The sequence below is a fragment of the Haliotis cracherodii genome, unplaced genomic scaffold, assembly GCF_022045235.1.
Source record: "Haliotis cracherodii isolate W230 unplaced genomic scaffold, xgHalCrac1.p SCAF_9, whole genome shotgun sequence".
In the NCBI taxonomy this organism is placed as follows: Eukaryota; Metazoa; Mollusca; class Gastropoda; order Lepetellida; family Haliotidae; genus Haliotis; species Haliotis cracherodii.
The window spans coordinates 14,409,646-14,422,766 of record NW_027266343.1 but is presented as its reverse complement, the minus strand read 5'-3'; the positions used below and the strand labels follow the sequence as shown (position 1 = coordinate 14,422,766).

At 40.4% G+C, this 13,121-nt stretch overlaps 1 protein-coding gene across 1 annotated transcript in view; it reads left to right on the top strand.

The window, feature by feature from the left end:
• The first annotated feature begins 6,428 nt into the window (after positions 1 to 6,428).
• LOC139452835 (galactose-3-O-sulfotransferase 2-like) overlaps positions 6,429 to 13,121 on the top strand; it is a 52,361-nt gene continuing 45,668 nt past the window's right edge. The window contains exon 1 of the mRNA XM_071234461.1: positions 6,429 to 6,553. Within this exon, the coding sequence (XP_071090562.1) occupies positions 6,464 to 6,553 (90 nt within the window). The 5' untranslated portion in view covers positions 6,429 to 6,463. The remainder of the gene's footprint in view (positions 6,554 to 13,121) is intronic.

Genomic DNA, 13,121 nt, shown 5'->3' with positions numbered 1-13,121 from the left:
TCGGACGATGCATGTAACGTGCATGACGCTGGTGGTGTCACACAACGTATATAGCGTGCATGACGCTGGTGGTGTCGGACGATGTATGTAACGTGCATGACGCTGGTGGTGTCGGACAATGCATGTAGCGTGCATGACGACGGTGGTGTCGGACAATGTATGTAGCGTGCATGACACTGATTGTGTCGGACGATGTATGTAACGTGCATGACGCTGGTGGTGTCGGACAATGTATGTAACGTGCATGACGCTGGTGGTGTCGGACGATGTATGTGACGTGCATGACGCTAGTGGTGTCGGACAATGTATATAACGTGCATGACGACGGTGGTGTCGGACAATGCATGTAACGTGCATGACGCTGGTGGTGTGGGACAATGTATGTAACGTGCATGACGCTGGTGGTGTCGGACAATGCATGTAAAGTGCATGACGCTGGTGGTGTCGGACAGTGCATGTAACGTGCATGACGCTGGTGGTGTCGGACGATGCATGTAACGTGCATGACGCTGGTGGTGTCGGACAGTGCATGTAACGTGCATGACGCTGGTGGTGTCGGACGATGCATGTAACGTGCATGACGCTGGTGGTGTCGGACAGTGCATGTAACGTGCATGACGCTGGTGGTGTCGGACGATGCATGTAACGTGCATGACGCTGGTGGCTGTACGTTGTATGTATATAACGTTCATGGTATCCAAACTGCACTTGAAAAATAGATTAGAAACCACTTGAATAAGTAATCAAATCGACCTGTTTTCGCTTTTATATAGATACAACCAGCCGTTCCATCCACAAGCTTCAAGAACGATCAAGTTTGCCATGTACATGTACCCAACAAGGGCCGGTAACTCTAAGTGTGGTACAAAACCATTCCGGAAAGCTTCATGCTGTGACTGCTGTTCAACTAATGATGCCGGCACTAGTCGTTCAATCGTTTGCTGCCACTGACAATTGCCACAAATATAGACCGCCTCCATGGTCTTGTGGTAGAGCGTCCGACCTGAGAGCGGAAGGTCCGGGGTTCCAACCCCGGTCGCGTCATACCGAGATACGGTAAAAGATGGTACTTGTTGCTACCTGTCTGGCGCTCGGCATTAAGGGGATAAAACAAGGACTTGTCGGCTCGGTGTGTTGTCTCAGTGACCTAGTATTATAAAATTGGCATCAGTCCGGACTAGTACAAGCAGTCACACACACACAGACACACACACACACACACACACACTTGGAGGCATGTCGATATATAAGTGCAATAATCTTGGACGCGACGTTAAATCCCATTTCACCTCACCTAACTAAAAATATACTACCAACAGATTCTAGCACCACTAGATTTACTTACATGAAACAAATGAAACATTAGAAATTGTTAACTTGTCTACACACTCACACAACTCACACAAACAAACCTAGCATAGGCACGCACGCACACATACACAAACAGGCATACATGCATATACAGGCACACAGACACGCATACATACACATGAACGCACACGCAAGCATACTCACGCACACACACCTCACCCTTGGAATATTGCTAACCATGGCAAGAAACACCCCTCACTCGTTCAGCCTTTGTTACGAATGACATATGTATGAACGTTGGATGTCATTGTCAATGTATGACAGTTGATCAAGAAACTGCCCTGGTTGATTTACGGAGGTAGTGGCGGGTGGGGAGGTGGGTGGGCATGGGGCTGGGGGTAGTAGGGGACTGTGATTTTATCGAAAAATATAAATTGACCCCGATAATTCTTGATTCTGGTTTTGCAGCTATAGCTAATAATTATATTCCCGATCCCCGATACAAAATCCACAACTAAAAATAAACTCACCTTTCTGATACTCTGGTCATTAAACCTCACCCGACTAATTTGAAACTCCACCTGTCTGATATTCGAAACTCCATGTTTCTGATATTCTGTTGATTAAACTTCACCTGTTTGATGTTCTTATATTTGAAACTCCACCCCTGTGATATTCTGATATTTATTGGGTATGAATGTATTTTGCTTCCTCTGCCCGGGCATTCGCGAATAAATATGTCTGCACATTGTTGACATGGGAGCCATCGTTGTAACCCCCTTTAAATGTCGGGGGTGTTTGTCCTCCTACAGCTTCCGCCACTCGGCAAACACCTCTCCGCGTCCAGGGCCGTCAACGAGGGAGATGGGAATGTTGTAGAGATGATGACCGCATCGACATCTCCACCACCGGTGTCGACTTGACCGACAGCTCTCGGTGCAGCAGGGGACTAGCAGAAGGAAGACCTATTTGCTTCAAGCGCAGTCTGGGCAGGTGTGTCCTTCGGGCCTCACTAACTAACTGAATCCAGTGCTACGCTGCGAGGTGCTCTGGACACCACGTGTTTACAATGCATTAACAGACCGATTGTGTTATTGTATCCCGATGACGTAAATCGGTGCTCATGCAGTCAACCATTGGCTTCCCAGATTCTATTATTCAACGCCGACGATATATAACAAAACTACCAGGCAAAAGGAAGTATACAGCCATGTTTGAAGGTGAATAGAAGAAAGTATACACCCATGTTTGATGGTGAATAGAAGAAACTACACACCCATGCTTGATGGTGAATAGAAGAGAGTATACACCCATGTTCGATGGTGTATAGAAGAAACTACACACCCATGCTTGATGGCGAATAGAAGAAAGTATACACCCATGTTTGATGGTGAATAGAAGAAAGTATACACCCACGCTGGATGGCAAATAGAAGAAAGTATACACCCGTGTTTGATGGTGAATAGATGAAAGTTAACACCCATGTTTGATGGTGAATAGAAGAAAGTATACACCAATGTTTGATGGTGTTTAGAAGAAAGTTAACACTCGTGTTTGATGGTGAATAGAAGAAAGTATACACCCATACCTGATGGTGAATAGAAGAAAGTATACACCCATGTTTGATGGTGAATAGAAGAAAGTATACACCCACGCTGGATGGCAAATAGAAGAAAGTATACAACCGTGTTTGATGGTGAATAGATGAAAGTTAACACCCATGTTTAAAGGTGTATAGAAGAAAGCATACACCCCGATTTGATGGTGAATAGAAGAAAGCATACACCCCGATTAGATGGTGAACAGAAGAAACTATTCACCCATGTTTGATGGTGAATAAAAAAAATGTATACACCAATGTTTGATGGTGAATAGAAGAAAGCATACGCCCATGTTTGATGGTGAATAGAAGAAAGTATACACCCATGCTTGATGGTGAATAGAAAACTATACACCCATGTTTGATGGTGAATAGAAAAAAAACATACACCCATGTTTAAAGGTGTATAGAAGAAAGCATACATCCCGATTTGATGGTGAATAGAAGAAAGCATACACCCCGATTTGATGGTGAACAGACGAAACTATTCACCCATGTTTGATGGTGAATAGAACAAAGTATACACCTATGATTGATGGTGTTTAGAAGAAAGTATACACCTATGATTGATGGTGAATAGAAAAAAGCATACACCCCGATTTGATGGTGAATAGAAGAAACTATACACCCATGTTTGATGGTGAATAGAAAAAAACATACACCCATGTTTGATAGTGAATAGAAGAAAGCATTCACCCCGATTTGATGATGAATAGAAGAAAGCATACACCCCGATTTGATGGTGAATAGAAGAAACTATTCACCCATGTTTGATGGTGAATAGAAAAAAGTATACACCTATGATTGATGGTGTTTAGAAGAATGTATACACCTATGATTGATGGTGAATAAAAAAAAGTATACACCTATGATTGATGGTGTTTAGAAGAAAGCATACACCCATGTTTGATGGTGAATAGAAGAAAGCATACACCCATGTTTGATGGTGAATAGAAGAAAGTATACACCCATGTTTGATGGTGAATAAAAAAATGTATACACTCATGGTTGATAGTTAATAAATGAAAGTATACACCCATGCTTGATGGTGAATAGAAGAAAGTATACACCCATGTTTGATGGTGAATAGAAGAAAGTATACACCTATGTTTGATGGTGTTTAGAAGAAAGTATACACCCATGTTTGATGGTGAATAGAAGACAGTATACACCCATGTTTGATGGTGAATAAAAAAAGGTATACACTCATGGTTGATGGTTAATAAATGAAAGTATACACCCATGCTTGATGGTGAATAGAAAAAAAATATACACCAATGTTTGATGGTGAATAGAAAAAAGCATACAACCCGATTTGATGGTGAATAGAAGAAAGTATACACCCATGTTTGATGGTGAATAGAAAAAAACATACACCCATGTTTAAAGGTGTATAGAAGAAAGCATACACCCCGATTTGATGGTGAATAGAAGAAAGCATACACCCCGATTTGATGGTGAATAGAAGAAACTATTCACCCATGTTTGATGGTGAATAGAAAAAAGTATACACCTATGATTGATGGTGTTTAGAAGAAAGTATACACCTATGATTGATGGTGAATAAAAAAAATGTATACACCAATGTTTGATGGTGAATAGAAGAAAGCATACGCCCATGTTTGATGGTGAATAGAAGAAAGTATACACCCATGCTTGATGGTGAATAGAAAAAAAATAGACACCAATGTTTGATGGTGAATAGAAAAAAGCATACACCCCGATTTGATGGTGAACAGAAGAAACTATACACCCATGTTTGATGGTGAATAGAAAAAACATACACCCATGTTTGATAGTGAATAGAAGAAAGCATACGCCCATGTTTGATGGTGAATAGAAGAAAGTATACACCCATGCTTGATGGTGAATAGAAAACTATACACCCATGTTTGATGGTGAATAGAAAAAACATACACCCATGTTTAAAGGTGTATAGAAGAAAGCATACACCCCGATTTGATGGTGAATAGAAGAAAGCATACACCCCGATTTGATGGTGAACAGACGAAACTATTCACCCATGTTTGATGGTGAATAGAAAAAAGTATACACCTATGATTGATGGTGTTTAGAAGAAAGTATACACCTATGATTGATGATGAATAGAAAAAAGCATACACCCCGATTTGATGGTGAATAGAAGAAACTATACACCCATGTTTGATGGTGAATAGAAAAAAACATACACCCATGTTTGATAGTGAATAGAAGAAAGCATTCATCCCGATTTGATGGTGAATAGAAGAAACTATTCACCCATGTTTGATGGTGAATAGAAAAAAGTATACACCTATGATTGATGGTGTTTAGAAGAATGTATACACCTATGATTGATGGTGAATAAAAAAAAATTATACACCAATGTTTGATGGTGAATAGAAGAAAGCATACGCCCATGTTTTATGATGAATAGAAGAAAGCATACACCCCGATTTGATGGTGAATAGAAGAAAGCATACACCCGAAGTAGACACACTTGAGTGTATGAGTGGAGGGTTGGGGAAACTGAACATAGTCACGTGATAAACCCATCATTTCACGAACATAAATACGAAAAATATTGCCGTATCAGTATTTGTAAAAGGCGTATTTGCCTTTAAAGCCTGGTTCTGGAACTCTGCGGATTGAGTCGGTACCGTTGCGACTCTGCGTGAAAACGGCACTTTGACAGATAGGCAAAATTGAATCGATTTTTTTCGGTTTCAGAGATAATTTTACTCCGAACAAAATGGCATTTGAACTAAATACTAAGATTAAAGTTGTCAGGTTGACGGAAGGTAATGCTGCCTGAAGGGAGCAACGGAGAAGCGGTTAACGATTTTTGATTAAATTATGGCAGACTTTTGTTTCCATTAATTTTGATATGTCCACGTGACTCCTTTATCAGCTGTACTGAGAGAGGCGGCCGCCATTACGCGGGGAGGCGGAGAGTCTGATCACCCCCACATGTATCCCGCTCTCGGCTGAAGGTGCGTTCATGCGAGCCACTCTCAAAACAGTAATAACCGTTCTTCTATTACATGCATACCCCAAGATTATGGTGAGCTTAAATAGCTTGTTAATTTTGTGAGTTACAGGCAACATTGATATTAATTTTAGCAGAAGTAATAAAACTAAGATGTGTCAAGCAGGTCGTTTATCAATCGTTTGAAATAATTTTCACGCTTGAATCTAATCTTGAACCAGAGACAATTTGTCCTCTGATTAAGCCTATAGCTTTCTGTTATAATGTGTTCAATATTTCCTGTCATGATATATTTCCTCAAATGAAATCATCCATAACACCTTAATTACTAAATTAAAGTTAAAATGATTCAATATTTAAAATTTATTCTCAGACTCATCACAACAGGAAACGTCAACCAACAAAGCTCAGTTTGAGTCGCTATGGCAACCCAGAGATCCGACACCAGATTTTGGCGTATATGGTTTCTGAGCAAGCCCAAGAGAAAACATGGAGAATTCTCCCAAACGCAACCTCCACCAGAAGTCTCCAGTTCTTGAGGGAGGCAGGGTTGAGTGGAAACAATACAGTTAGCAGCTTGAGTGATGCTCAGGGCTGAGAAGGAAACGGTAGCGGGGTCGGGATGCCGATGGTATGACGGTCAAGCGCGGATACACGCTATGGATGGAGTGCAGGTAAGACCAAAAACGTGCAATATCAGACAGATGGAAGATGGGGTTGTGTAATCTGGCTAGACTATTCTTTAAAGAGTAAGTGAGCCGAATATGTGCTGTCTTATCTCATAGACGGCGCTCCATACAAGAGGAGACTTTTAATTTAGGTATAATGCTGATTAGAGTCCAAATCGTTACTTGTTAGTAGATCGGTGCTTATGTTTGAGGTGGCCGCACATGTACTGGCTCGACCTATGTCGCTTGGCAGAGCAATGTAGACATATTTGTGCGTTGATGGTAATTTAATAAGATCTGGAACCGCTTGAATTTAAGCAGGGGGATTCGCGTTATAACGGGGAGCCATTGGAACTGATGCTTTGATATGTAAACACAGCGTTAAGAGCATCTGTTGGTGTCGTCTGCGTCTGAAGCTACTTCTCTCAGAGATTGCTCTTGCCTTATAACATTTGTCAGTCAATATGTTTCCCTAAAAAATATCTTGGCAAAAAGCTCCCGCGATCTCGCACATGATACGATGTAGCAGCGCTCTGTAGTGAGGTCAAGTCGGATGGTGCTGGGGGGTTATGTGTACTGTTGGCTCACTGGTTAACACGTGCCCTGAAGTAGACGGTCAGCACCTGTACGCCCTCTCGGCCTACTGTGAAACAAGATCGTGCTACCAGGCGTCGACGCCACGTTGCTTCCAGATGGGCGATATAGCTCGCCTGCAGTGAAGTGCAGCCTCCGACATGCTCTTCATTCTCTTGCACCATGACCGCTGTCAGACATTATCTAGCTTACTTCTCAATGACATAACCCAGACTGTATTAAGACTCAAGTAGGAATATAGAAACCACGTCAACATGGTGAAATGTCAGAATGAGGTCACATAACATCTTGGGAGTAATTGGTTGAACAAAACGTTTGTATTAGCCTGAATTGAAATAACAACCATTCATTGGAAAATGCGGCAAGCATTGGCTTGTGAACCTAGTGCTTTGTTTGCGCGTGAAATCATTTCCGCACATGCGTTGTCTGGGTATTTGTTTAAATATTTGTTCGCTTAACAAGCAGTGATGGTAAACATGTGTGAGTCGCCCTGCGGTTTGGGACAAAGTGTTATATAAGTTTGTGATACCGGCACACACACCGTCTACGCTTCAGTAAGACCGTTTCTTGAGGTAACACTAGCCTTGCTCCAATGCTGTATTGAAAGATAAGTGTTGTAATTCTATCCTCCTGACAGGCAAGTCTAGATATGTGGTCTATGGACACCAGTCTCTTATAGGGACAACTTGTTCTTATTATTTACATAATCTAGAAATTTTGATTTAAACTAATAATTATTGCCATAGAATCTTGTGCAAGTCTAAGATAACACTTACAGTAAACAGTCTAACTGATTTAGTAGAGAATTGCATCATTTCAAATTGTAAGCGTACTGGTAGACTAACTTAGTCTCTGAAATAAACATATTTTACAGAAAAAAAACATTGTTTAATTATAGTTATAAAATATAATAAAAAGGAGCATAGAGACTTCCTTCGCGACACTGCAGTAATCTAGACTTGCCAACTATATTCTAGACTTGCATGGGCTGTATTGGATATATTTGTTTCAGGGTTTTGTATGACTGACTAGTGTACTGGCAATGTCACATGATAGTACTTGTATGTTTGACGTACGTTGTGCGTTTTTCATTTTACTTTGTGAGTTTAAATTGTGTTACAGTATTAAATGAGTGTATTATTCTCATGACGTATCAATCATGTGATCACCAGTCTACCATTCCTCCCATGTACATACCGGTCTCTAACCTGAGTGTATGCGATAGACATCTAAACTGACCAAGAGTACCTCCATGTTTAAACTCTTCTATATTGTTGATGTAGGATTCCACGCCCCAAAATGGTTGAACATTGCGAAGGCAATCTGATTTAACAATTTCAGAGATGTTCTAAAAACTCCATGGTGCGTGTTTTTACAAAAATGTAACGCACGATTAAAACGTGTTTTTTTAAGTTATTAGTTTATTTCACATTAGGTGCCACGATTTTACACCAGACCCTACAGGATCACGTAGCTGGCCTAACGGGTCGCAGTATGTGCAGATTTAGTAGACTTTGTTTGAGCAGAGGTTCAGATTTTCGCTGTCAATAGACGGTCCATTTTCTGATGTTTGTTTATTATTTGTACATGAAACTCAAAGTCCTTAACATAGTTATTAAATGTAGAGATCTTTTCAAGAATGTTACATGTATACACAAACTATTTTGCCGCAAGTAGAAGATCAGTGAGAATCGTTTCATCAGTTGACACTCTTTTTCACTCCAAATAATACTGTATCTCTAATTTTCAAATATCTTATAATTTATGTTCAGTTTCATCCATTTAAAAACATGTGACCCAAAATGGAAAGGCTGTTGTACAGTAAAACAAATGATGTTGTATTGTGTCCGACACCCACATCTGTCACTGGTTTGAAGACAAGTTACCTTAGCTGGAGACTTAACTTACTTCGCGGAGAAAACAAGCACGTGCAAAACGAGGCAAATCGGACTTACTTGAGTTAAGTTCAGTTTGGTTTGATATCTCGGCTCGATAGGACGTACATTCGTCAAATTGGCATGTTATGTTGTAGCGATAGGACGTATAATTCAACAATTTTGTTTTATAGCTCGTCAAGGCTGGACGTTGTAGAACATGTTAGTTAAGGCTGTCGCGATAGGACGCAACAATGCTAGCCAAAATAGGGCTAGACTGATAGGTTGATAGCAATAGATTTTGAGAACCATATTTAGTAAATTTTTCACATTTTTTCATCATTTTTAAGAAGAGATTCACGTTTTGTTCCTCGAATTTATCATATAAGGGGACACGGGTGGCCCAGTCGTCTAAGGCGCCGCGATTCGCTGTGGAGAGTTGCGTACCTTGGGCACGCCAGAAACCTATGGTTGGGGGTTCGAATCCCGGTTCGCCCCGATTATGTTTCTAGGTTTGTCATCACCATACCCGGGCTCGTGGGTTTCACCGAAGTGCTAAACGTCTGAGACCTGCATCACTTCGGGCTTTCCTCACACATTAAGCCGTGATATAACTGGAATACTGTTAACAGCGGCGTATAAACCCAAATCACTCACTCATCATATCAAGAGAGTCATGTTTAGTTTAGTCAGTAAGGGAATTCGCATTTTGGTAATAGTTTATATTCCACTGCGCAAAAGTCAAATTTATTACTGGTGTTGATACTATTTTTTGTAAATATATTGAAAATATAGCTGCAAGCAGCGATTTCGGGCTTCGTGCGTTACTGCTTTGTAGTAGCGGATCCTGGTTTACATTCCAGGAAGTCCATTCACAATATCCCACTTGGGATACACAGAGAACTAGAACAATGAAACCGAGTTCTTAATGGCCGTAGGTAATGAAGCATTTCCAGTTGTCTTATAAGTCACTTCTGGTATCAGGGAGGATATGTGCACTACTGTATCTGATTATTATATGGTTTTTATTAGCAAAATCATATTTAAGTGGTCCGTTTTGAGTGAGAAAAAAATTGTCCGTTTTGGCGATGTTCCATGTTTGGCATTTTTAAATGTGGTAACTCTATTTGCCCCCTTGACAATTGAAGACCGCACTGACCGACAGTATCAACAGCTGTAGCCGAGAATAGTGTGTGGGCTGTTATGCACTACATGGGCAACAACGTTATGTACCCGGCGCAGTCTGTTTCTAGTCATGAATCTTTGTATACACATCAGGAATACTCTAAATTAGTGCCTAATGCTATAGAGGGAGTTTCTATGTTTGTATTTGTTTCCGTTTCCACGGTCATATGTTGTATTTGTGATTCAATATTCCAAGATGGAAATGTATAAGCATATCACATACCATACAGCCCTTTTTGGATTCGTGGTTAAAATAAGTTCCCCTGAAACCTATGCTTTTTAGCAGGGTTGACTAAATCAGAACTGGGTGACAAAGTAACAATACAGTCATGATAAACAAACAAAGCCACATATATAAGTTCAGGCATTGTTCATATATTCTATTTTCTCATGGAATAAGAATTGAGGGTTTTGCAAATATAATATGTAACATTGCTATCAAATGCAAGTTAATGTATTGAAAAGTACCATCATTTCCAACTCACGTCATTGGATTTGTGTTTGTTCGTTGTTTACATATATACTATGTTGTGAATTTATGCATATATTGAAAATGGCGGGGCTATTGACGACTTTGTGTTCTCGTTAAAGTCAAGCTCCACACTGTCTCGAAAATATTGACAGCTATTACTATCTTGACCTTATTATGTTCACTACTTGTAAAGCCAAAGCTGACAGATATCAACCAGAAAGGTGCATATACTATCTTACAGAACTGAATCATTCAACGGGCCACAATTAAACTTAAAAGGTAATTCAACTTTGGGACCTGATCGGCTTATCACTAAATACTACCTTCAGAATTACATGTTGCAATCATTATCAAACGAGATGGACATTGTTTCCAATATATACTTAACACAATTAGTTACAATACTAGTGCCGTTAAGATAATAGTGTATTATATTTAAATAAAGTAGGATTGGAAGAGTAATAAATAGGTAATATTTATTTCTTAAATATCTGTAACATGGACAGAAAAGCATAAAATAAAACTCATCTTATATTTCCTGTAAATTAGAAAATCTGCACTGCCTATTACAGTACTGTATACCGCATCTTCTACCTAAGTTTACCATCAATGGTAACTCACCAACTCTTAACAATCAAAACATAAACAGATCAGACATTGCTGATCCGAGTTTGGTTGAAATGGCCCATGGGTAAACTGTTTATACATGGAAATACTGCATTAGATCCATGCATTCTGTTGTACAAGTTATCTGGTTCTGTTATGCGTTTTTCACACAACTGGAAAGTCCATACAGAAACAGACTATAGAAATTGCTTACGTCGAAACATGAAGTGAACGTAAAATCGGTCTGTTGTTGCCTTAAGTCGTTGTAATGAAATTATGACAAGTACGTGAAAAGATAGAAAAATTATCGGAGAGTACAGCGATATCAAACTTTTAGTCACAAACTCACCTCAAATCCTAGAGTCTGAAAATGATTTATGAAGGAGATGTTCTCCGGCGAGATGTAGGTCATGTTTTGCCTGTAGGACGGACCCCCACGCGCAAAATCATTAACCCGCTACAGCGCTTCTGCTGTCTCACTTTTCCCTTACCGTGGCTCAAGCTCCAATATGCACTCGACTGACCCATCCACATGGGTCAAAGGCAAACTGACACGCTGCGAAGTCAATCACATGCATGCGCTATTCTTGGTTTATTTCACGATGCTTCCCTATTGAGAGTGTGTATTGTGAATTCGCGCCAATTTCTAAAATGCAGATATGATATGACATGATCAAGCTACTTCTGTCGCGCGCGAGACAATCACCTTGTCGCCATGCCGAGAATATTACGTTCAGCGATAGCCGAATCCGACAAAATGCGGGCACGTGATTTCTATAGTCCGTTTCTCCATGTTGGGCGCTTTGCACTATATATTCACAGTTTGTATCGGTCGAGAGGATGATGGGCCACACAGCCAATACACGACCTGGGAAACAATACAGTTTACTAAGGATATCGCCTGATGTCAGTTTCCGCGCTATAGCGCTACCATTGCCTCGCCATATCGTTACCGTGACTCGCGCACCAGTGTACCCCAATTTACCCATCCCTATTCAATTAGGGAAGCAGATAGACTATATCGTCAAGGTGTGTATTGCCAAATGGGGTCAGGCAGTCAGCGCACGACCTTGCATTAGTGCCGGGATTTCAACTTTTAAGGACAACCGAATCAGTATGTTGACACGTGATTTCTATAGTCCGTTTCTGCAAACGTTAACTTCTGGCCTTAGGCAGTAAGTCTCTGCTGACATCCGTAAACCATAGCGATAGAACACAGTTGCAGTTCACCAGGAAACAGGGCACAACAATCACATCACAGACCGCACGGGGTCGGTATTAATTCAAGAAATAAGTATGCCTATTGGAATAGGCCCTTCCTAGCACGTTCATTAATATTGATTGAAATGCGGTGAACGGGGCTTATGCCGATATTTTACTGCAGCTTCTTTCACTTCTTTCTTAAAATATATTTCTATAGTCCGTTTCTGCTTGCGTTGTTTATCCTCAGTATGTGCACTCTATTTCACTGAGAATGACAAGTGATCTCGGTAGTCGATAGCGGATAAACACATTCGCAGTTCACTGAAAATTATACCCAAAGACCACGTACTTATTTATGAAATCGACAAACCTACACCACAGGTTTACAGACAATGCTATATTATAGCGTATAGCGCGAAGAGCAAGGACGGTTCTTTCATCGTCTTTCCTGAACATGTTTGAAGTGTCGTAAAATATCACTGTTTTCCCCACAAAATGACATTCGCAGAGTCAGATCACAGTTTGGTGTATTGTGATTTTGTGAATGCATATCAATATCGAACTGCATGTATACTAAAGAGTGCCTCGTTTGACAGCTATTGGATGGTCCGGTGAGGTACAATAGGTTTAAGTATGTTGT